Source organism: Lissotriton vulgaris, chromosome 5 (assembly GCF_964263255.1).
Source record: "Lissotriton vulgaris chromosome 5, aLisVul1.2, whole genome shotgun sequence".
Classification (NCBI taxonomy): Eukaryota; Metazoa; Chordata; class Amphibia; order Caudata; family Salamandridae; genus Lissotriton; species Lissotriton vulgaris.
The window spans coordinates 837,403,302-837,429,043 of NC_141693.1; the positions used below are offsets into that span (position 1 = coordinate 837,403,302).

General features: G+C 43.7%; 1 protein-coding gene across 33 annotated transcripts in view; it reads left to right on the forward strand.

Annotated features, from left to right (window-relative positions):
- The window catches only part of SORBS1 (sorbin and SH3 domain containing 1), a 1,099,691-nt gene that overhangs the window by 860,658 nt on the left and 213,291 nt on the right, over window positions 1-25,742 (forward strand). For 29 of the 33 annotated variants that reach the window (XM_086922349.1, XM_086922367.1, XM_086922341.1 and 26 more), the window contains 3 exons: window positions 1,418-1,544; window positions 15,537-15,651; window positions 19,559-19,642. In XM_086922349.1, the coding sequence (XP_086778475.1) occupies window positions 1,418-1,544; window positions 15,537-15,651; window positions 19,559-19,642 (326 nt within the window). The remainder of the gene's footprint in view (window positions 1-1,417; window positions 1,545-15,536; window positions 15,652-19,558; window positions 19,643-25,742) is intronic. The other 4 variants (XM_086922355.1, XM_086922357.1, XM_086922364.1 and 1 more) reach the window with 1 other exon arrangement.

The following is a 25,742-nucleotide window of genomic DNA, read 5'->3' on the forward strand; positions in this document are numbered from 1 at the left end:
ACTTGCTAGAAATTTCACATTGTGGCCCTCATGGATTAAAGCTGGTTTCTCAAAGATGTCTACAATAATAATGTTTTTATTTCCTTTGCTATTTTACAGGCAAAATGTAATTTACCTTCCTCTGATTACCTAAAATATGAACTTCTATGCAATTCCATATTGGATTTGTTTCTTTAAAATATACCTTCTAATGCTAAATCAGATGTATCAATTTATATTCAAACTGTATCTACTTTATCTCATGGTGTTTCTATGTTGTATACAAAGATGATTGCACTTCAAGGTAACAACATTAGCATAATTTCAACATTCTGGAATAATGAGCTTTCAATCTCTCTATCTCATTAAACATGGAAAACTATTTGGCTTAATAATATTTCAGGATGGTTACCTGTTTTACTTCATCAAGCAAACTCCTATATTTTATACAATTGTCTATGGTCTCCATTGAGATTGTTTAGAGCTAAACTTCCTCCTAATTCAAATTGTTGGCACTGATATTTGCATGCTGGTTCGTTAAAGCATATGCTTTTTGAATGTCCTTCTGTTTTTAAATTTTGGACTGAAGTTTGGAATATTATAAGAAAAATACTTGATATTCATGAAGATTTTTCATTTAAATTGTTTATTTGTGAATCTGTTGTTCTTACTCAAAAATTACTTGACTTAGAAGGTGAACTTTTGAATTTCCTGTTATCAGCAGCGTTAAAATCCATTACAACATGGCAAAAAGGTGTTTCATTGTTATCTGTCCATGTTTGGTGGCCATGGGTTATTTTTACTAGAAGAGGAGCCCATTTATCTTTGAATGGTATTCATCATAATTGTAATTCTTATCATCTATTTTGGGAACCTATTGATAATTATTTATTTTCTTCTTTAAAAGTATTTTTGATATTATATCAACATAGTCGCTCTATTTTATTGATTTATTAATAACATATGTATACCTGTTTCTTCTCCTTCCCTCTTTATTTTCAGTAATATTATTTTATATTATAGTGTACCTGTTGGAATTTAATTGTTCTCGATAATTTCCATGTGTTCTCTTTGGGTATTTTCATAGTGCTATTTTCTGTATTATCAGTTGTTTATTATAAAACCTAATAAACTATTTTAAACGCAAAAAAAATAGAAAGAATACAGTCTGTACCCCAGACAAATATTGAATCAGGAGATTTATAGGCACATCCTAAAATGGTGTGTTCTCAATAATATGCAACATGAACATGCATTGTCTTGGAAGACCTTACCGGGTGAGAAAGCAAGTGACCACTGTTAATTGTACTTATTTAGCAGTGCTTGAGTTGTGATTACATTTGGTTTACTAACTGATTGGGGTGAATACAGTGATCACCATTAGCAGATACTAATAATGTCTTATACAAACTAAATAATTGTTAATGTATTTAATTAGTAACACCTCAATCAGTGCCTCGTTCCAAAAGTGAAATGGACACCATTGATGCTGAAACGGTTATTAAGAGATCCGTGACTCTACCTCTACCAACACGATCTTCCTCATTGAAACCAAGCCATGAAAGGTAACTAGTATTTTAAACAATTGTTTTAAGTATTGTAGTCTTCCCATTATATATGGAAATAACACACTGCAGTTTGTATTCAAATGAGTCCCAGAATATTAAATATTTATGTTTTGTGTCATGGTGTGCCAAGGATAAAAGAATCCTGTGTGACTGTAGAAAAGCAGATACATAATGTATTAGTACTGCACTGAATATCGCAGGGCCACTTTGCAAATAATAATGGGTAGCTTTGAAAATATGTTGCTTAATACAAATGTAAAATGTTTTGCCTTGTTTAACCAGCTTGAAACAGGCATCAAGTAATCTGTCTCTTAGCACAAGAGATCCATGTAAGATCACTTTATGTATTTATTTGTGAGTTTTATAGAGTGATTTGATGGCGCAAAGTTCTAAGGTATAGTCACATCATGAAACTAGCACTTTACAGAGCAAGCACAACAGCAGATACGTGAGGTACATAGAGAGCAAATAGAAATCAGTGCTAACAGTAAAAAAGCAGTAGACGAAATACAGTGGGGTATGTAAGCAAGAAGCAGCCAGAACCAGAGTTACATAAAGTGTGAGTGAAAGTACATAGCGACAATAAATCAAAGGAGAATATGAATGATAGGGTACATAAAAGTTCTGAGGTAGTGCCATGACAGTTATATTATTAGAAAGTGTATCTGTGTCTGTAGTTCCTGTAACTTTTTCCCATAGTTATGTGCATACTACCAAATTTGAGGACTGTGTTTTTACAGCAGGAAATCCACACTTGTAGGAAACCACATAACAGAATTACAATAATGAAAACTGGCATCATTGACGTGAATAACTTTCACTTTACAGTAGAGTTGAAGAGAGAGAACCAAAATCGATCCAGAAAAAGTAACACAAATCATAATGATGTGGAAATGGCAGGAGGAATAATGCCATGGTTGGGCAAGACTGGACATTTTTGCTGAGGTTCAAATAATACGTTTCTTTGATACTATCAGCTCTCAAAGAATAAATGGTTAGAGGGTTCCGCTAACACTGTTGTGAAACCACAGACATGTTGAGTCTCCTGCACCTTTTGGACAGCCTTTGGGCTGGGCTTATTTAATACCAAACAGCCACCATTATGCCAAGGGCAGCATTATTTTAGAGGTGGGCACCATTATTCTATTGATTCCGACAATATGACAGGAACTACCATTATGCTAAGTGGTTAAATATATGAAAGGTGGACGATGCAATGCATAAATGCTCATATAAAGGCCAAGAATTATCCTCACTATTCCAGGACCAGTGTTATACCAGTAGAGTGTTTTGATATGCCTTGGGTACCCACAGTGTGCTTAGAATAACCAGTAGAAATGCGAACAACTGAAGTAAACAAGAGGGGACTGGCGCCTGGCCACCAGCCCATTGCTTATGCACAGTCTATTCTCCACATCACTCAATGTTTGAATCTGTCTAGGAGGGGTAGTGCTGCAAAATGTCAGATTGAAACAAAGAAAATAGGTGGGATACCACCCAAGTGCCCTGATGATTTGATTTTTATTGTCTTGAAGCACAAAGTCCTTAAATACAGTTTTCATGGTGATTTACAAGTTTTATAGGAAGAAAAGGTTAACACTAAGCTGCAGTATATTACATAATTTGTGTAAATATCAAGAGAGGTTTGGGTGTGCCAAATACTAGTGTGCAGATAAGGTTTTTCCAAGTGGATTTAAGCATAGTATGTACTGAGTATCCTAAGACAGTGCTTTTTAATACGCATGTTTTCAGTTCTTTTTTTTAAATGGAGAATTGGGGGGCATTTTTGAAATGTGAATGGGTAATGTATGCCAAAAACGTGGTATATTATTTGGAAACCCTCAGGGACTCACCTAGAGTGCTCTTTTTGGAAGAGAGATGTGTCAATCAGTTTGTCCTGGATTGAGTCTACCCTAATTGCTCTACTCATAAGTGTGTTTGTGTGTGGTAAACACAAATATGGTGCACATTTCTCTGTCAAAATACAAGTATCTCAAGTGCAATAGATGCTAAAAAAACAAGACTTTTGAAAACTCACTTACAATGAAAGTATTATAATGGGCATGTTATCTTTTTATTGCAGTCAGGTCAGTACGTTGCAGGCAAGCATGTCGAGGACAAAAGCACTTTCAATTGCACCATACAAACAACACTTGGATAGACTGCAATTGTATTGAAGAATTTGGATAGCACATCCTACCCCTATGGGGGGCACTCAAATGCAATGCATACTTTAGGACACTGCAGATACATTTTAGGAACTGCAGCACTTTGAACAGAGCCACAGTGACACTTCTAAGCAAGTTTGTATGCTTCAGACTTGGGAGACATCTCTGGGCATGACTGTAGTAGTTTGAACAGGCTAGTACATGCATTGCTGGTTACTCTCCATACATTTATTCTCCAGCTTTGGCACAGCAAACCTGCTTGGACCAAAATACGGGAGCATATGTTATATATGTATATGACCTACTGGTGGTTTCCAGGAGTTAGTTATAGTTAGGACATAGTTTCCATAGGAAAAGTGTTTTTTGACTTGCTTATAACTTTGGTGCCATTTGACGAATCTTCACAAAATATTCCCCAAAAAAGTAACTTCCTGATTCTAGTTGTTCATGAAAAGTTTCGGGATGAACCGTGAAGTGGGAACCAAGAAAAAAGGGGGAGGGGTGTAAAAAAAAGTGTGTTTTCTAAGTTACTTTCAATGGAGATTTTAGATAGAACTACAATCCAAATCACTGAACAGAATCACACCGAATTTGTCAGGAAGCTACATCACGGTCCAGAAAGTGTGCTTTTCGTGATTTGGTGTAAATCTGTTTAGTAGTTTTTACAATATTGAAGAAAAACCAAATTTGTATACCTAGGGATCCAGACTCTCCACAAATGCAACTGATCTCATGCAGAGATCTGATTAGCTGGAAGTGTTGGCAGCCATTTTGGGACTGAGACTCAGCCGAGTCCCAAACAAAAAAGTAAAATAAAAAGAGATGGGCTCACGTTAGGAATGCCCTGACCTCCCTAGGTCTGGTACTAGGACCCCGCCCTGGGCCAAAAATATTTTTTTTTTACATTTTTGCAGCGCAAATCTCATTAGATTTGTTAATTTGCGGGAAAATAAAGAAAACAGGTAGTCTCCCGCGCTTGTTTCTATTTCAACCTGAGTTGGCCAGGTTCTGGAGGCATATTTTAATGTTAATTTTGAGGAGGTTGTGCACACAGCTCCTGTCCCCATGGTCGATTCAACCCGGGGTACCTCCACCTCCCCAGGGCCAGACCAATGTACTAAATCAGAGGAGGGAGACTGTGCGGCCCCCCTTCACAGTAAACATACGACTACAGGTGCGTCCACCTCCCCTGGGTGAGGCCGAATGAACACAAAGGAGGATGGGGGCTGTGTGGCCCCCCTTCAGGGCCATTTACGGCCTGAGGGACCACCACCTCCCTGTGGCTTAACTATATTTTGAAAGAGGAGGGGGGCCGCGTGGTCCCCTTCTGGGCCATTTTGGGCCATTTTGACCACCATCTCCCCAGGCCAGGCACTAGAATAACTAAGAAAGCAGGCCAAACGGACCCCCTCCTGGAGCAATAATGGCCCTAGGGCCCCCACCCGCCCATGGTCGGCTCCCTATGTCCTGGATGCCCACCCCTTGGACATAGCTGTTTGTTCTCGCTTGGTGGGTGCTTCCAAGCAATAGCAAACAGTTTGTCTGCTCCCAGCCAGTGGTAGCAGGAAAACTGCTCTCACTCGCTAGGATCAAACTATGTATCTGTCTTCCTATGGACAGGAAAACAGATGAAAGAATTGCTCCTGCATGCAGGGAGCAGCATTTTCTATGCTACAGCGTCCAGGAGCAATGCCGCTTCTGCTGGAGGTGGGGAGCTGGCAGGGACTGTGGGGTCATTGGGCTTCCTCCACGCAGCCCAATTGTGTGCAAAAGTGAGGGATCTTGTTGCACAAGAGGGCAGGTGAGCTTCCGTTCCGGGCTTGAAGCTCATATCTCGAAATTAAACCTCAGCGACAAGCACTTACAAATATGAACATGGTAGGTGCCCCAGTTGAAGCTCCACTTCTGTAAAGGACAAATTATCTACTGACTTCCTGGGCTTGACGAAGGCAAAGCAAGTGTGTTTTCTGTGTAATTCCCCATTCAAAAATTATCTGAAATCCTTTGTAAACGTGAATGCATTGTTCATCTATCAAAGGCAATCAGTATAGACTGTGATGAGTGGTTTCTTTCTTGGCCTCTTCCTGTGAGAGCAGAGTCCATCGTGTGGCCATTGCCTTACGACCTATATGCAAATGTGCAAATCCCTTGGAAGCTTCACCTTTTTGGTCCCGCCCACCTTAGTAGTATGCAACGGTCTTTCTGCCTTTTGCCAGTATGATGGGCAGCTTACCAAAGGTTCCCCAGGGCGTTTATCGCCGATTTTGGGGACGCATTTTGATGCAATGAATATAAAGACATCTCCATCAAAGAAAGAAACACTTTATATAAGTAGGATGAAGTACCCTTGTTTGGTGAAGATTTAATTCTTGTAGTCTCTTCATCTTCTCTATAGGAGAATTCATGTTAATACAGATTTCTGGACGAACACACTTGAGGAGCAATTTCATTGCCGAAATTAAATTCACAGGCGGTCACTGGATACATTTACTCCTGGTCCTTTACACAGCTGTAGTGTGGAATATGTACTAGATATCTGCCGAACAAGTTAGCACTTACTAATTAACCATTAGAAAGTGCTCCAGTTGGGTGTTCTGCTCAACACTGTAGACTTGCTTGAAAAGTGGCAGATGGGATTCAATTCTGGCCCACTCACTCACACAGCTACTGATACACCCACACAGTCAGACCCCAACTCACACACCCATTTTGGCACTCTCACATCCACACACAGACCCACACAGTCACTCACACACCCATCCACACAATCATACAGTCACTCACATGTGCACTCACACACCCACTCTTAGACCCATACAGCCACTCACACCTCCATAAAACCAGTCACACACCCACTTATAGACCTATACAGCCACTCGCACACCCACTCACATACCCATACATCCACTCACACACATACAGGCACTCATACACCTACATAGTCCCTCTCAAACCCACTCATACACTCATACATCGATACACTACTCATGCCCACTCACAAACCCATAAGCCACTCACACACCCACTCACCAACACACAATTCCACTCACTCACTGTCACAACTACTCACAAACCCACACATAGACCCATACACACACTTACACACCTATACAGCCACTCACATACCCAGTCACTGGTCCATACAGCTACTCACACATCCACTCACAGACTAATACACTCACTTACAGACCCATACAGCCACTCATACACCCACTCACTGATCCATACAACCACTCACACACCCATTCACCGACCCATACAGCTACTCACACACCCACAGAACAACTCACACACCCACTCACAGAACCATACTCCCACTCACAGACCCATACAGCCACTCACACACCCATGCTCAAAGGTTACAGGTTACAGTTAGGAAAAAGTTTTAAAACCTTTGAAATTCACTAAAAAAGCATAGGTTACAGGGGTGTTACAGTTAGGAAATACATTTTTTTTTAAGTAGAACTTCTGTGGAAAAAACAAAGATACCAGGGATGTTATAGTTAGGAAATAGTATTTAATAAACTTTAGAAATTCACTGAAAAAACCCATAGGTTACTGGGACGTGATAGTTAGGTTCAGATGTTACTCGTACAAAACCATTGACATTCAGCAGTTATAGTTACCTGAGCTAATTATAACTTATGCCCCCACAGTGCACTGCGTATGACCTCACATATTGTATCACTCAGGACATGGTCACTGATGACATTACTGATGACATCTCAAAATCATTTTCATTTTTCTAACAACTTTGGTGAAATTTTCAAAACTAGTTTGCCGGTCACTTCAGCTGCTGTTATGGAAAGTTCGGGGTGATTTGTCAAGTGGGGTCTAAGAAAAAGGGAGGTTCCCAAAATGCATTTTCCCCATGCAATTTCCTATAGAGATGTTAGACACGACTACAGCCCGAACTGCTAAACGGAATTACACCAAATTTGGCAGAAAGCTAGATCTTAGTCCAGAAAGAATGCTTCATGTAATTTGGTTTAAATATGTTCAGTAGTTTTGGAGCTATTAAAGAAAAATAATGTACGCATATCTGGATACACAGATTGTACCCCGATCCAACAGAACCCCATCTGATATTGAAAAATGTGTCGGGGAATGGAGTCCTTGGTGCTGAAATTGGCCCGGGAAGGGGGCTATTTGGCCCCCACCCCCATAAATATAATGGTGGGCCACTGGAAAGGGGTCCCCAGGGCCAAAAACGGCCCAGGATGGAGGGCCCTGTGTGCCCTCCCCTAAAGAAATGCAACTGGCCATGGGGGATTGGGTCCCCGAGAATCAAATCAGCCCAGAGAAGTGGACCCTTGCCCGCTCTCACACATAATGTGCCGGGCCTCGTACGCAGCCCTCCTCCCTGGTTGGCTGCCTTTGTGACCTACCCCCCCCCCCCCACTGCGCAAGGGCAAAGAGCGTGCATGGCATGGGGTTGTTTGCATGGCTGGGAGGGCCGTAGTTCAGGGCAGTGAAGGAAGGTCCAGAGATCCTGATTCTGGATATTAATTCCTATAATGCTGGAGAAACTTTGCTCGAGGCTCTGGACCTATTCAGCCTTGTATTGACAAGTGAAAATAGGGGTGTGAGCATGTGTTTCTCCCTTCCAGAGAATCTATTTTAGCCAATATGATATTTCCTTTTAAAAATACAGAACAAAGGTCCAGATTGGTTTAGATGGAGGTAGTTATTTTATTTGCATTCACCGCTTTGTAAATCCATTGTGCATAATTTCACTCTTTTTTAACTTGTTTTTAGAGCGTTATTTTAAAAAAAGAAAAACAACGGACACATGTTTCGCCCTATGTGGCAAGTTTAGTCAGTGCTTTCTCAAGGCTAATCATGATATTCAGTAGTCAAAGAATCAAAAGATACAATAGTAAATTTCAGTTTCCTTCAGAATAACGGGTAATAGCATTCAAGGTAAAAGTTATCTAAATTCAGTCTGTGCACTCTGAGTAAGGTCCCAGGATAATCCCTAGAACGTGGCGTTCCAGCGCTGTACACTGACTGGGCATTGGGTGCACCTCATTAGTACCACCGTAACACCCAAAACTAGCAATAAACAACAGAAAGGTGACCACTCAACCGGTGGTGGCCGGAAAGGATAGGGAAAGGCGGGGGTAAAAGGGTGTAAAAGAAGAAAAAAACATACCTTATTGCCGCATCTCATCCGTCTCTCCTCCATGTCGGACCTGAACAGAAGGCACACAGGCTCCTCTAAGCCAATCACAATGCTGCGATGTAGCATTGTGATTGGTTAGAGTGCTGTGGTTCGGCTCTCAGATGCGGACTGAAAGTCTAGGCGTGTTCTCTCGCCAGGCTGTAATGAAGCCTGGGTGGACAACATACAAAGTGCACGTGACTGTTTGGCCGGTCCGAGTGAGCCGACCAAACATTCATGTGCACTTACATAGTGCCCACCACTCCTCCCCCTGGAGCGCCGGCCCGCAAAGCTGCGGCAGCAGGAAACAAGCATTTGCAATGCAATAGGTCTTGCATTTGTGAGAGTTTGAGCAATTGGCATTGTAAATGGCAATGTCTTTTATTTACTTGTTGGTTTTTAAAACCTAAATAAAAGGCATTGTCATTTACAATGCCAATAGCTTCTGTTTAGGTTGGTTCTGTGAATGTTATAGTAGTGGCCCGTGTTTAAATTACACTGCACTTCAAATTTCGATTTTTTTAAAATATATTGGAAAATATTTTTTTTAACTAATATGTTCTGCTTTCCTCGAAATACCACTTGCCTAATGGGTTGTTTCTGTGCAACCTTGCCTTGTCTTTTTCACGTGAGAATATTTTTATTTCACATTTTTTGTCCCCGTTCTTCTGTTTGAGCCACTGACACGTTCCACAAAAGATGTCTCGAGACACCCAGCAAATGTAAACACTCCCAGCCTTTCTTTCAAGCAGCCCTCCCTTCCTCCCTCCTTCGGACATTGATCTATGCCTTTTTTTTCTGCTTTTCGAACAAATACTTAAGCTGGCTGCGATGCCGCTGCAGTGGTGTGTGGCGGTGAACATCTATCTGTTGAATGGGCTGTGTCACACGGAAGCAGTCTCTCTTTTCAGGCCCGATTGTGTTTTAGACAAACACTGAGGCGCTCATAAAGGCAGAGGTCAAGTACAGCTTGGTTCCACTCTGCACGATTCACCTACCGGACCGGCGGGGCAAAGGGACGTTGAATGCTCGAGGCGGCAGAGACGGGGCGCCATGGCTGCCGGTGGCCTGTCCGAAATTTAGGGGCAACACATATTTTTGTACAAGCTTCATTTTCACCATTTCATAAAGGCGAATATTAAGTAAAATAACTTGCACCAGCATTGATGTGTAGTCTGTTCGAGCGACAAGACCATGACATGTGGCCTCCTCCAGCCTGAATCTTACCGGAGCGCCATCCTGCCGTGACTGCCTCTTCCCAGGTGTACAGGCCTCACGGTGGTACCTACCAGACTGACCCCGCCCTGCTGACCCTTCTGATACATCATCAGGATCCTAATGGACTGACCTTAAGGTGGCATCAGCTTGCCTTTACCTAGGACTGACTTGTCCTTTCCTGAGACCCAGAGAAGACTCCAGTGACAGAGGAGAAACGTGAAATGTGGAGCAGTAGAAAGAAGAACCCAGAACTAACAAAAGGTGGAGAAAACAAGCAGCAATGACAGGCAGCTCACAAATGTGAAGCATGAGCCATGAGACTGTTTGTAAAGAGCACTTGAGATCATGCGACGCAGACACCCCGGTGTGACAGCAGGGACCTCTACCGCTTCCAGATGTGTTTCAGTATTTTGGGAAAAGGGCTGCTGAAGTGTGACGGGATGTTTCAGTTGCCACTTCAGAAAACAAGGGAGGTCGGCCGGGCTGGCGCCCAATGCACGCACGCGTTCATGTCGGCATGCTTTCACTTTAAACGCAGCACGCCATATTTAAAGTGAAAGAACACACAAGATGGCGGCGGACTGTCCACTGTCTTTAAATGCATGCGCATGCTGTTAGGTTTGGACAAATTGCGAGAGCAGCCATCTTTGTCCATCCCTAGGCGTCAGTGTAATGCTTTGGGAGAATCAATTGCAAAAGGTCCTCTCCATGGCGAGAGCAGCGCATGCGCTGCTTTCGCCAGGCGAGACCTAAAAATGAAATGATAATAACATTGAGCTATTATTATTTTATTTTTCCTTCATTTACACTGCTGAAGTACTGACACTCAGGTTGGGGGGCTCTGTCTCACTCTACCAACATTCTGTGGCCCGGCGCACTGTGCTTGAGAGTCTTTACACTGTGCTCTTGCTGCTTAGGAGGGGTGGAGGCAGGCGTTAGGGGATCACGCTCTGACTCAGGGGCCCATTGTGGTACTGAAGAGCCTGGGGTGTAGGGTGCTGATTGTTACAGCACCTGCTGCTGAGTTCGACTTCCTGTTGCTCAAATTAGGTTAATTTCAGCTATTTGTCTATTTCCATTGACTTCGTTCCATTATTTTGATTGCAAGAAATTGCCACTCTGAGTTACATATTTAGTTGTTGCGTGACTTTCTTAAATCCACTGGATCTATGAAAATGTCATACATAATCAATCTGATACTTTAGCAGCTATACTCAAATGGGTGTACTTTCCGATATTTACATGATTCCCTCGTCTTCATTGCTTGATTTTGCCAGCGAGAAAGTGTCACTCATAGTCATTGAAATGTCACTCATAATTTCACTGAAATTATGAAAATGTCACACATAGCAATCTGAAACCTTGGCAGCTATGAATTTGGTTTCTGTTAAGCACAATCCGTTTGAGTGAATCATCTTTTCTGTTCCCAATTGCTGGCCTCAGATTATTACAGATCTGCGACAGTGTGATGTTTAAAGCCAGGAATGTTGATCATCAGACGAATAACTATGGGAACGCAAATGTACAATTCAGGAGTGTGGGACAGCGGCGCGTTGGGCAACCATTTAGCCAAAAGCCTATGTAGATATGTGAGATATTGGAGATTCCGGGGCCCGCTTTGCAGGGTGGGGGCGGGGGTCATTTTGCTTTATGCCACTGGTGTGTGGGAGTCTTGAACAGACTTGAAATGGGCAGATCGGTTGACACTAGATGCCAGTGTCACACACATCCAAGTAATGGGAAAACAAGGTAAGATTAACAGCCTTATTTGCCATCTGGTATGTGGCTACTTCCTCCTTTGGGAACTTCTTGAATGCCCCTTTGACCCCATCTCCTGCTAGGTATTATAGATATTTGATTATCTTTGTGTCATTTGTTTCAGTGCGTCGATGAAGTAATCAAATGTTTGTTTCGATGATCGAGTCGGATTACCTGGTGCTAATGTTTTGCTTCTTTGTCATGCTTAAGGATGGGGAGGTTGGCCTTCCTGACTTGTAACGTAATGTTTGCTGGGGCGTACCTGTTGGTTTGCATATCTTGATCATCTTTACCTGTGTGCTTTTATTCCCCTGCCTTTTTCAATTTTGCTGCGTGCGGTTTTGTGGTTACTCGCCCTGGCTGTTCTGCCTAGTGTGCCTTTTGTACTGCCAGACACCGATGTATTCAACTGTGTAGCCTTTGACCGTGTCATGTATGTGCATGTAACTTGCATGATCGAGGTAACTATTAGCAGCAATACTACTTGTCTCTCTGACATCTTTCAAGTGCTCACCGTCCTTTCCCCCCCCCCCCCAACCCCCCAAGGGGCGGCAATCTGAGGGATAGCCCCGGGCGCCACAAGCTCTAGCTACGCCCCTGTGTGTTTGGGTGTGTGTGTGTATGTGTGATATCAGTGGCTGTGGTCCTGGCAATATGTATGCTGCCTTTGCCTTGCTTTCCACTCTTTTTCAATTTAACTATTCATTCATGTTGCATTTCTCCAACAAAACCGTCACAACAGGGGGCGCTGTGGCTGCTTGTGCAAGTATAGAGGTTTGACCACTAACCTCCAAAGGGATTGTACACACAAAAGAATTCATGCTTCACTCCCGGAAACTTTAACTACAATTCCCAAAATGCTCCTTAATGAATAAGAGGCATGAGTATAAATAGAAATGTAAAACAGACCTGGCCACTGTGATCAGGACTGCAATAGTCGAAACGCGTTGGTGGCGTTTTATTAGATGCTGATTAAATTCATTAAAAGGTTTGAAGTTCCCTGTTGTGCAGCGCAAATTCTTTCGATTTCTTTTGTGTGTACAAGTGTACTCAAGATGGTGCTGCATCTAGATCTGCATGTGCTCGTGCCACCTCAGATTTATAAGTAGAGATCCAGAATCATAGGAGACCGCGTCCATGGGCCTCATCAGGCAGCCTAGTATGTTGCCTTGTGAGCTATACGAAGACCGCCGTATTTATTGAGACCCACATGTGATGATGTGCTGAAGAATGCCGAGCAGGCACCTGATTCTTATCCCACTTTTGATTATTTTTTATAATTTGTTTACAAACTTGTAAACAGGAGTTTTTTCCAGTAATACAATCAATGAACTCCCCTTGAAAGCATGGAGTTTTCTCTTTAAAAATGCCGAAGGAGAATGTACAATCAGAGGCATAGTGGAAGAGGAAGCATTATGATGTTGTGTTATTGACCCGACAGCTTGTCGGTAACTGTAATTATTGATGTACATCTGAATTATCGGCTAGAGCCAAAAGCAGTGATTGATAAGGAGGGCACAGCACTATAAAGATGCACATTATGATGAATCCAGGCATTTGTTTTCTGCTGAAAGCGCATGAATTGCACTGTTCAAAGTTGTGCAGCCAATCACATCCTCTAAATATATCCTATGGTCTCTGTTAGCAGTGGCAGCTGCCTTTAATCAAAACCGATAGGGCGGCGGCGCAGAGGGGAGAGGAGAGGCTGGGAAACTGCTCCCACTGCCGACCACCTTGTTCTTCCTGCTCCTTTCACCCCAGAAGCTCGCAAGTGAAAGGGCCTAAAGGCACAAGCTCCCCACTCAATCCAGACACTTCTCTCTAGCATGAGAGCAGCACCAGGATTGGTCTGAGTGGCCTTGTTTGCCATTCAGACAGCTCCTGGGAGCCTGTGGGGTTTCCCCAACTTGGCTGTACGATGCAGCTGGGTTGGAGTAACATAAGTGTGCATGTCTGCTTGGCCATGCGCACTTATAAAAGCACAGTATTCCTCCCTGCTATGGCCCAGACCGCCCCCTCCTGTCGGGCGTAGGTAACTCCGACAGAGATATATAAAGGACTAATAACAATGTGTTATTATCATTTTATTTATCATCTGCTGGCAGTGGGGCGACGCTCCTCCGCCATTACGGAGGAGCTGCCCCTGTCTGTGTGTGAACATCTTCGATGTCCCTGTTCTAAGTTCTCACTCACGCTCATTTCTCCTGCTATCTTTTAGAAATGCCCCTTGCTGATCTCATTCCCTCCTACACTCTCCACATCCCTCCCTTTTACTTTTTCAATCCTCCTGCGCTGTCTCTCACACTCTCTCTTTGCCCGATTCCCGCCCCTCCTCTAATCCCTCCTATGGTAATAATACCTTTCCATTTGCACGTGCTCCTCTTCCTCCTCCCTCTTATGCTCCTTCCCTTCCTCTAATTTCTACCAATTACTTCAGCTCTCATCCCTCCCTTCCATCCGCAATGTTGTTAATAGTAATAGGCTGTGTCCTCTTGGGTATTGTCTCTGTGCCTAATTTGCAACAAAAAAATGAGTATAGAGGCCCTTCGTTTTTCTCAGCTCGCTCGTGGTTTGCTATCTGTCTCCCTTTGTCCCTATTTTTCCCTATCTTGTCCCCTTCCATCTATGTCCTATTTTTGTCTGTTTTCTCTTGTCCTGGGTCAACCTTGGTTGATGAAAAATAGGTCTTGGGCCCCAAAAATGAGCACTGGTACTCTAATGTCCCCCCCACCTGCAAGCACCTGCACAAATTAATCCCTATCTCTGCCTTTGGTAAGTATTACGTTTTCTTTTGCAGAGCTGTAAACAGGGCTCGAGTCAGGGGTACACACGGGTACACAGCGTCCCGCCACTCTTTCACAGGGTGGACGCCGTCCCCCCTGCCAAGAAGCTGGGCCCCACAGAAATATGCTGAACGTGTCTAGGTGTCATTTTCAGACACCGGCACACGTTCAGTAAGTGACATCACGAGGTCATTTGCATACTGTCAGTCCCCCCACTTCTTTTTATAGGACTTGTGCCCTTGTTGTAAATGTTGCTGAATGTAAAACTATCAAAACTTCTACAATGCAAATTCATCAGTTACACTAAATCATACACTACCTTCACACTGACGACACAAGACGTCTACTCTTTGTATTAATGTGCTACGAAAGTTCTCGTATCTCGTTACACGTTTACTCTGCTTTGTGCGATCTGTTGTGCTGAAGACTAACCATTTAAAATACGGACTAGAGTCTCGGTCAGTCAAGTCAATCAAGTCAATACATGTGTTTGGGTTGGTTTTACTGTTATATGTCTGCTGTTTCGTTGTTTCAGGACAGTAAACGTTATATTGCATTATTATTCATTTATCGTGTATTAATGATTTAAAATGGATATTGCAACTATTGAAATAATTTACCTTAAAATACTGAGTTGTGCTAAAGTATTCTATTTGAATTAAAAATCGTTAACAGATATTCAAATGCCAGCCCCCCGCAGCCATAAAGATTGCACCACGAGCAGTGTAGTAAACAGACTTGTCGTGGGAAACATTCGAAATGCTTCATTCTCCTGCGCTCTAGATTAAAGTATGTCCTGATTAAACGAGGATTAACATGGGCGGGCCATGTCCAACAGCAGCCTTCCTGTTTCCATGGTAACAAAGGAATTGATGTTTAATTGGTTTCTCATCCTCAGGAATGACTGGGGGCCTCCGGATAAGAAGGTGGACACTAGGAAATACCGCGCGGAGCCCAAAAGCATATATGAATACGAACCGGGGAAATCCTCGGCGCTGACCAATGAAAACATGGTAACGTCCCGCCGTCTCGTCGTCATTGAATTGTCTCGTTCATTGAATGTGTCGTGCCAGTGTCTGCCTTTTAGAATGGAGCCCACTCGCCAAGTGTGCTGTTTAACTTCAGAGGAACCCTAAAAGTACCAGCACTGGGTGATACAGATTAACAGCTGTTTTTCTTCTTTATGTGCGTTTACACTGTCATTTTGGAACACTGTATTTTGTCTGCTGTCAGTTCAGCATTTATTTTCTGTCTGTTGTGTCTCGCAGACCGTGAAATTGTGCGTTTTGGCGGCAGCTGCTTTTCGCTCTTGAGCATATTTGTTTGTCGCCAGCGATTGTATGCAGTCGCAAACAGCGAGACTATAGTGACGATTAACAGAAAAATTAAAGGCAAATATTTTGCAATTGGAATAATGTGGTTAATGCAGAATTGCAGGCTGCGAAATTAGCGCACTTTGTCGTGTGATGAGATCTGTAGAGATGAGAATGAACACTTAATGGCAAGTTCTAAAATTGAGATTCACGAGGTCACCACTCATTTTCTAGAACCTGAAGAGCATGACGTACATAATCTTCTTAAATGATCTTTTTCAAGTTAAATGAATGTGGATTTCTGCTTCCAGATGATCACATGATGTGAGAGCTGTTTTGAGGGTTGTGACTGTACAGATTGCCTTTGTGTGAAAATGTTTGCATATGTTGCAATAATCAGCCACAGAGCTTTAATCAAATGTACACCTACCCTCAACATTTTTTAAAAGTTAACATAGTCGTCTGCTCACGCACTTTAGGGGTATTGTAGTGATTCCTGCTGGGAGATGTGTGATACAGCTCCAGACTTGTTACACGGTGTAGTAAGATGGTGAATAGCATGATATGAAGTAATCGTCCATGTTATTTGTGCGTGTATTTACAGCTTTATCCCCTGAATGAAAGCACTACATAGGTAATGATTTTGCCACTGTTACCATTCCTTAAAAAGAACTAACAAAATCCGAAATGCCTAGTTCGGAGAGGACCAGTGGACATGAAGCTGTTTGAATTTACTTTAGAGCATCCGCTCAGTGGGCCCCCAGCCCAGGGCAGCAGGACAGCGACTTCTCTGATATGTTGCCCTTCTGAACTAAAGCGATGATATTTCCCTTTGCTGAGAATGATCATTTTGGGAAAAAATATTTTTGAAGTCAGCCAAAACAAGTAGCATAAGTAATTGCAATTCTAATTACTCCTGCGTTACGAACTAGTCTGTGATTTTAGATTTGGGTGAGGGATTGAATTCACTGACTAGGTCACCAGTGTGTATATAGTTAATATGAGGGTGAGCGTAAACTGGTGCATGCTCCTGTTGCCCCCCTTAGGTGGCAGTGCTTTACACAGCCTGCTAGGGTTAGGGTAACTGAGAGGTACATTCTCTCAATAGAAGGATTGTCTATTGGTTTGCTTGGGAAGCGCCTGGCCACTAAAGTGCCTGGCATAGGAGGGTGATTGGGCAAGGGCTTGGTTGGGTTCGGCTGAAGTTTGCTTGAGTTACAATTTTATAACCAAGGGAGATCAGTTCTGAAGGCAAAAGTGACAAGATGCCTTTAGCAACACCTGCAGAGAGCCGCTCTAGGAAATGTCCTGTCTTGGAAAGATCCCCTGCGTTGAGACAGAACTGAAAGCTATCTCAAGAGATAGCCATTTAGTTGATAGGCCCAGCCTGAGTCATCGACTCTCCTACTCCCCTTCAGGATTCCAAATCTTGGGAAGACCCTGGACATTGAAGGTGACACAGTGCCAAGGACCTTGGAGGAGACCCATACTGCACGGCCCTTCAGTGCACCTTTAATACATCAGGTCTGTATACTAACTTCCGGCAACTGACCTGCTGCACTTTTGGGCAGCCGCCCAGTCCCCCAACATTTGTTCTGGGTGGATGCGGTCTTTAGTCCTGACACTCAACAAAATACTAGCCTACATGTCCAGTAGTTAGGCATCACAAGTGGTGAGTTCCCCATATGGGTTCCCTGGATAGAGGATTGGAGGGTGTGATTTTCTTGTGGTGATTCAGAGAAATGTTCATTCTCTTGTAAGAGCAGACATTGATTCTCCAACTAGAGTCTAACAAGACTGTCTAGCCATCTGTCTAGTCTAGCAAGAATGTCTAGCCATCATGGACCAGTAGATAGGACCGCCTGACCAACCCAGCTATAGAAGTAACATCAGGTAATTCAGGGATATCATGGCCTTGCTATTGTGTGCCCTGTTAACATTAGAGCTACTAAGGGTACCTATTCCACTACCCGTAGTGTAGTGGTATGTCTCCTCATTGGACTGCTGATGCCCTGTCTAATCTGTCTGACTGAACGTAAGGAGGATTTATGTTATTCTAATGGAAACTAGCTAGTATGTATGAAAACGAAAGTTTTTAAGCTGAAAACCTTAAGTTCAAGACTTTTAATTTGAAAATGTAATGCAGCTTATGTATTTTGTATAACGTTTGAAACCTGAAAGTTTGAAAGGGCATCTTTTTAAATGTTTTTTCAATTCTTCCATAGGTCTCCCCTTAAATTAAATGTCCTTATTCTAACCCAATACCTGTTGCCTAAATCTTATTTTAATTTTCACGGCCTAGCTTGAACCCTTTTCTTAAAATAAAATTCCACCCTCTAAACCCAGTATTAAAAATCATAAAGTCTGAGATGAGTGAAAAAGTCAGGCAGAAGCAGCCCCGCGATGAAGACAGTACACATTGCAAAAGCCTATACGAGCTCTGAAAGATGCCCTTCTCCATCACTAACGTACATGGAATGTCGTCATATTGCAGAATGTTCAGTCTGTGTATTTTTTTCGCATCAGCTGAAAAAAAGGACATTAGCCAATGGCATGAGACAAAACCTGTAAAGACTTTTGGAAAACTAAGGGCCTTATTTTGAGTTCGGTAGACGGGTTCTCTGTCACAAACGTCACAGATCTAATGCACTTGTAAAGCTGTACGGGATTTCCGTTGGTTTTTGACAGAGTAACCTGTCTGCAAAACTCTGAATCAGGCCCTATGCTGCTTAAAGCCAAAAGTCTGCATCTCTTTTTCAAATGGTCCACATTAATTGGCTTCAAGTGGAATTAGCCTATAACGCTATGCATAAGTTGATAATGCAGCGAGGTTGAGTACCAATACGGTATACAGCGATATGCAAAATAAGGCTATAGTCATTGTTGACAGTGCTTGAGACAGCTCCAATCTGTGTCATACCCTGGTAGAAAATAGAGGGCTGTTTCTTTTTCAGTCTATGTTTCCTGTCCTTTCTAATATCCCTTCATTCTTCCTGTTTGACTTCCAGCATTTGTTGTGGGTGAACAAACAGTCTTGTACATTGTCTTTGTAGTCACTGTGTAAAGATAATTCAAAATTGTTTGATTTCCAGAGTGCGTCCTTTCTAAGCTGGAGACCCATATCACACTCTGCTTACGTTGTATGGCATGGTGTCTCGCATATTCATGTGCCGTTAGAGATGCAGTGGTACCAAAGATTTGAAAATGGACAAACGTCAATCCCAGCGACAAAATACCCTATCGGGTTGTTGCTGTTGCTTACCACAGTAATCTCATCTACACCGCGTCTCAAATTCAGAGACTATATAGCTGTAAAAATGCCGCACATCAGGTCTAGACTCCTCAATTCTCCTCCAATCGGCACAATTTTGATAAATTGTGTTTCAGCGTGGAGGAATGCCTGAGGTGCTGACAACCTTTGTAAGCCTCAGAGAATATAGTCATGGTGTGCCAATCCATAAACTGCTTTATATACATACATATATCTGCATTCCCACTTTCCAAAGCTGCTGACGGTGCACCTGCATCTCTAACGTCCCTCTCCTTTGTGATCTTTTCATAATCTTATCCTTCTCTTTCTTGCATTTCCCTGTCACCGGTTCTGTAGACTCGTGATATAAGCCCAGAAGAGGTAGATTTAACGAATGAACCTTGGTATAAATTCTTTTCGGAATTGGAGTTTGGGAAACCGGTAAGTTTTATAGCTCCCATAACAACTACCGTTTGCAGTGTTGTTGCTATAATTGAAAATACACGTTTCTAATGTGCCTAGCTGCTGCATTAATCATTTTATATGTACCTTGTAAAGTACTAAACACATACCCTGCTCCCTATAACTAATGCAGTCAAAGCTACACAAAGGCCCCATGGTATACTCCCCACACACGTTGCGGTCATTCACAGACGTGTGCGAGATCATGGCCTATCAAAAGTCATTTTTAGGTGGGTGAGTATCCAGGCACAGGTAGTGCATGGTGTACAACTGGGTATAATGATGTTGGGAATAGATTCTTCATTGTAACATAAGAGCAGGGCCGTAACACAAAGTTAGCGCCATGGATGGAGTGCTGGGTGCTGGGCAGCTCATCACAATGGTCCATTTGCGGGCCAAAGCTGTTGTTGCGGGCCCACAAAGGGAGCAATCTGCCAGCTCCCAGTTTCCCCCTGGTGTGTTGTTGGCCTGGGGAGGGCTATTGAAGCAGGAACTTTCTCTTGCTTGAGGTGATTGATAAAAAGGGACCCAATTTTCTATGGCCCTCCTTCATTTTCTTCAGAAGCAGTCTGCTAGCACATGACTGTGTAGGGTCCTCCCTTTGATTTTGCTGAGAGTGAAATACAACCAGGCAAAAGAATAAGGTGAAAAATGCAAAGAAACATTTTGCTAATTTTGTTACCCGACATTGTTTTTTTTTATGTTGAGTGCAAGAAAATAGATGACAAGTCATTTTCAGGAAGCAGTTATGAGGGGAGTTGGATTCACGAACACCTATGAACAACTGAGCAAAAGAATCACAGTGGTATAACAGTGCCTCTAGGGCTAAAAGGGCACCTTTTAGTTGTGGATGGACTTTGTAGAATCCCGTCGTAGCTATAATAGCACGAAGTATACAATAGATGAAATTTGAGATATAACTGAACTTCCATCTAACCTCAGTGTTCTGAATTGTTTATAGAACTAATACCTACATAAAATTGAATATTCAGTGTCTACTGTGGGCTAACTTGATTGACGTTTGAGTTCTAGAACATCAGTATGTATTTTTTTATGATGTGAACCAATGTCATGAAGAGTGTTGTCAGCCAGAGCGTCTTGAAATAAATACAGGATTAGTAAAGCTCAGCATATCACCCGTGAGGGTCTCAAGGCGCCGAATTGTAGGCATTGGGAGATTGAGGGGCTGATTACAAGTCTGGCAGTTCATGGACCAGCAGACTCATGGGGGCACAATGGCATCTCCTGACCATCTTATTATGATTAGGGCTGTCGGACCGCCATTTCCACACCGCAGCTGCCAAGGAACCACCGTTCATAGCAGTGTTGCGGCGGTCAGGAGGAATCAATATGCTTGGTGGGACCGCCACGGTCCGCCTAGCATATTAGGAGTTTCCTCTCCGCCATGGTTTTCATGGTGGTTCCTTCTCCATGAAAACCCTGGTGGGGAGGAAACAAAGGGGGGCCCTATGGGGTCTCCTTGTACCTTTGCACTCTGGGGTGCATGGAGGGGGCACAACATGTGTCCTCTTGTGTGCATGCACCCCAGTTCTTGCAATGCATGGACTTTTCAGTCCATGCTGTGCGGGAACTCATCATGACGTTTCCATTGCAGTGCGCATTTTTAGAGTCACCGCCATGAGAACACCCAAAAAAAAGCCCACCAGACAGGTGGAAACTCATAATGAGGCTGGCGGCCCAACACCAGCTTTGGCGGTGCGGCAGACCTGTTGCCACACCATCAAAGTGATATTCAGACCCTAAGTGATTTGCCCAGAATCACAAGATGTTGACACTGATGCAGAGACTAGTAACTGGTTCCATCCAGCTCCGATTGTAGCAGCTCAGGCTCTTTTACCACATCCTCTCCTTAAAGAACTTTCAGAGTAAAAGGTCTCTCTGTTCAAAGATTTCTTTGATGAAAGAGGGATACAGAAGCTGATTATCAGCCCTCTACTTGGTGTCCTTAGAAGTGACTTTAACTGTCTCTAGGGTGCCGGATTCTGTGAATACTTTGTCCAAAGATCTTCAAGCTCTTTATATTTAATAGTCTTATAGTTGTTTTGTTCTTTGTCTGTATAACGTTTTGTCTGCAAGCATGCCCCCGATTCATCTCTTTGCTTCCTCTTGTACTGTCCACCTTGGTGTGAGCAAAGAAATACTTACTGCTGAGTGAGACTGTGCTGTATGTCAGAGCTGGCCCAGACAGGGCTTAGGCAGATCGGACGTTTTCAAAAGGACCAGTTGAAAACATTTGGACTTTGGACCTATGTTTAAGTCAATTGGTCATTGAAAATTAAGTGTACACTTGTGAGTGTTAAGACCTCCTGGGTAGTCCAGGTAGCAGAAGAATGTTCCTTCAGCCCATGGAGATGGAAGCTCAGTTGTGCTCTGCACTGCTACGGGAATCTCAATTCTCCTAACATCACTTGGTCCATTAACTGCTAACAGTAGATGTTGCCATGTTTTTTATTAGGAGGAAATTATCACACCACTCTGCATACTTTAAGTGCAAAAGGTGCTCTATTTACAACTGGAAATTAGAGTACACATGCCTGAACTGCGCAAGCTACCCTGTCAACTGGGCTAACAAAAGATAACCTTCCTTCCCTAAGTAATTAGCACCCCATAACACTCCCTAAAAATATGTAAACAGTGCACAAGCTTTAAAATTACATGAGTCCTTGTGGTCCTCACACCAGAACCCACATTAATCATCTTGCCGAGCCTGCCCGCTCTTGGACCAGGCCCTTGTCCTTGCCCCAAATCGTAGGTACGTTTTTTATTGCTTGTTCTTACAACCCACTCTCTTTCCCTCAATCACCTAAACAGTCTGCCTTCCTCCGTGTGCCCTTAAGCGACATTACACAACAATAAAACACCCAATCCAACCCCAACAACATGTACCAGTATGAGCAGTGGGCTTCAGCTTGACGGTGGGCGCAAAGGAAAGTGTGCTTGCTGCCTTACGTGCTAATGCTACATAGGTAGCCCTAAGGCTGCCACGTCACTGCATCCGTCATTCCCTACCTTCCTTTTATCCTCTCTGAGCACCGAGCACTCTGTGCGGCCCACACTCAGAACCCTGATTGGGAGGTAATCATAACACCATTCTGGTTGCTTTGAATGGAAAAGGCTGCTTCATTTACTACTGGGAAGCAGAATACCTAACCCTTCAACTGATCTGGATGAGCTATCATGTCAACTGGTTTAAAAAAAGGTTCTAAACCAACCCACCTCCTCTAAGTAACTCCCACTCCCAGCATCCCATCCTTCATGGCTCTTTTGAACAGCACACAACATTTGAAATGCCATGAGTCATTGTGGTCCTCGCACTGAGACTCAGATTAACCATCTTGTCGAGCCTGCCCACTCTTTGACCAGGCCCTCATCATTGCCACAAATCTTAGCTCCATTGTCTTTGCTCGCTCTTACACACCACCATCTTTCCCCTTATCAGCCGAAGAGTTTTCCTTCTTTCGCCACCTGAAAGACCCACCCTGAGGTGTTATTTCTGTCCCCCTGCCAACTCATAGCTTCTCACAGTCTTGCATCCGCCCTGCCAGTTACCCTGTTAACCTTCTAAATACTAGTTATTGCCCTGCTGAAACAAGTGCACCCATCATGCCTGAATAAATGCAGGACTCAAAAAGAATTATCTGATGTGCTATCACCCTCACCCCGCTCACAGTGTAGAAACCAGTCATCTCTCTATTCAGTTCCTTCTTGGTTCTGTTTCTCTCAGCTTTTCACTGCACACCCCTCCACACCCTCCTCTGCAGCAGCAGTCTAGTTAAGAAAACATCTGTGGAAACTCAGCTGACCTTCAGCATTTCCAAGTCCCACTTTATGGACTTCAGCAAATCCAGCCCCATGGATTTCACCATATCATTCTGCCCTAGATGGATGTCCAAAACATCGGGCTTGCTCCACTTTGCCTTGTACTACCACTAGGCTAGCACCAGTTGTCCCCAACGCATCCCACCAAGGCCAAACCACTGCACCATTTTTTTCCTTGCTTGTTCCCTCGAAATTGCCTCATGGCCTGCCCCCACCCACATCTCCAAGGATTGCCTGAAGATCCATATATCCATCCAGTGAGACTTCGCACAGGGAGCATCTGCCAATAAAGCAAACAAACTGTTATTTCATTAGTTATCAAACATAACTCCACACACAACTGTTCCTCAACCTACACCAAACCATTCAGACTGTCTCCCCCATCCCCAGCCGGAAACCCTGAGTCGCTGCCCCTATCCAAAATGAGTGAGCACCAAATCCAGTGCTGGCAAGCCGGATGCCTGTAAGCATCTTCTCAACAATCCAAGCACTTGCCCCGAACTTTGTGCAGATCCGTTCTCATGCAAGATAATGGGGCCCTAACCTCAGCCCCTTAACTTCAAATAGGCCTGCAACTGCAACCAAGGGAAAACCTGTGCCTCACCTAAATGGTGTAAGCGCACTACTGCCCCTTACCCTTCTGGTCAGAATTAGACCTCCTCAAATGCACTTCAAAACCCTTTGTATGCCACACCAAGTCGCCAAAATGATCCCTGAACTTCCTTTCCCACCTACCAGCTATGAAACCTGACAGGTGCAGAAGACCTTAAATCTGAATAGTGCTCTGAAGAGTAGCACCTCCCCGGTGGAAGCGCACTCAACACTCGCCTGCTTTACTATTGCCCTCACGATCCTGATAAAAAATGGACACCTTAGGACAGGGTACCTTGCCATGCAGTTGTGACCAGCAATCTCACACTCTTCGACCCAGCTCTTCTCTGCATGGGTTATACCCCTATTGCATGTTCCATTCCAATGGAATACCTGCCAACTTGCCCCCTATGGTATTCACAGGAAACCCCTTTCTATTTAGCCCAAAATAAATTCCAGAATGCCATCCATAACCCAACTCTCTCAATGCCACGCCATCTGGCACTCAGTGCTGCAAATCCCGCCATCCCTGTTGCTAAGTCTTGCTTGCGGACTTCACAGTTGAATATTCCTCTGTTATATATACTTTCACAGTCCGCTGAGCCATAAATAGTCTGGAACATGAAGACCTTCCTTAGCCGCATTCATAGCCAAACCGCGGAACCTCTCCCACTGTGAACGAGAAAGTCCATCAGCCACTCCTTTGTCCAGTCCCACAATGTGCTTAGCTCGAAACAAGATGTTCTTCTGAAAGCAGAGCAAGAACAATTCTCTCAGAATCTTCAATCCCCAAGCCTCAGAAGCAGTCCTCCTGTTCACCACCTGCACAACTGCTTCATTGTCAGATACAAATGTCACCTTCCTGTTCCTGAACTCTTCACCCCACAATCTCACCGCCACCAGCAATGGAAGAAATTCCAGAAAGTCAGTATTATGGCCCTTGACCTCCCAATATTGGGGCCAGCTCTACATGCTCCAACATCCCTCCCAGAACACCCTAAAACCCCCTGCTCCTGAGGCATTCCAGCAGCAGATATTTCCACCAGCCAAGTCATTGGGTCATTTTGTAGCCATATGGTCACTCAATTAGAACTCACCAAAAAATGCTTCCAAACCAACAAATCATTGTTTACACGGCTCAAGAAACTAATCCTAGTGTGGCTTTACAGCCAGCCCCCCACTTCGCAAAGGCAATGCTTCTGTAAAAAGAAAGCCTGGGGCCTCCACCATACATGCAAAATTCAAATGGTCCAACTCTTTTTGCACCAGTCACACCTTACACTAACTTCTCTGCAGCATCTTATCAATCAAACCACTCAGCTCCCCCAACGTGTCACTTTCTAGCCAGGACACCATTGCCAATGAGTCGAACTCACTCACCAAAAATGTCAAAGTAGTTGCTGGTCCCTCAGTCTTTGGCTGCCAGTAGCACCCCTGAAGAGGAAGCCCCACCCCACCTTATGTCACTGTGTATATCTGTTGCCAAACCATCCCATGGCCCTTTGCCACACCCTTGGCATGCCTCTCATTAGGCACTTCCAGCTCTGTGACCTTACCACCACTGACCTGGGAGCAGCCTTGTGCTTCACCACCTTTGCAGACTTATTTGCCGCTTGTTCCTTACCCACAGCCTTTCCAAGGCCCCCTA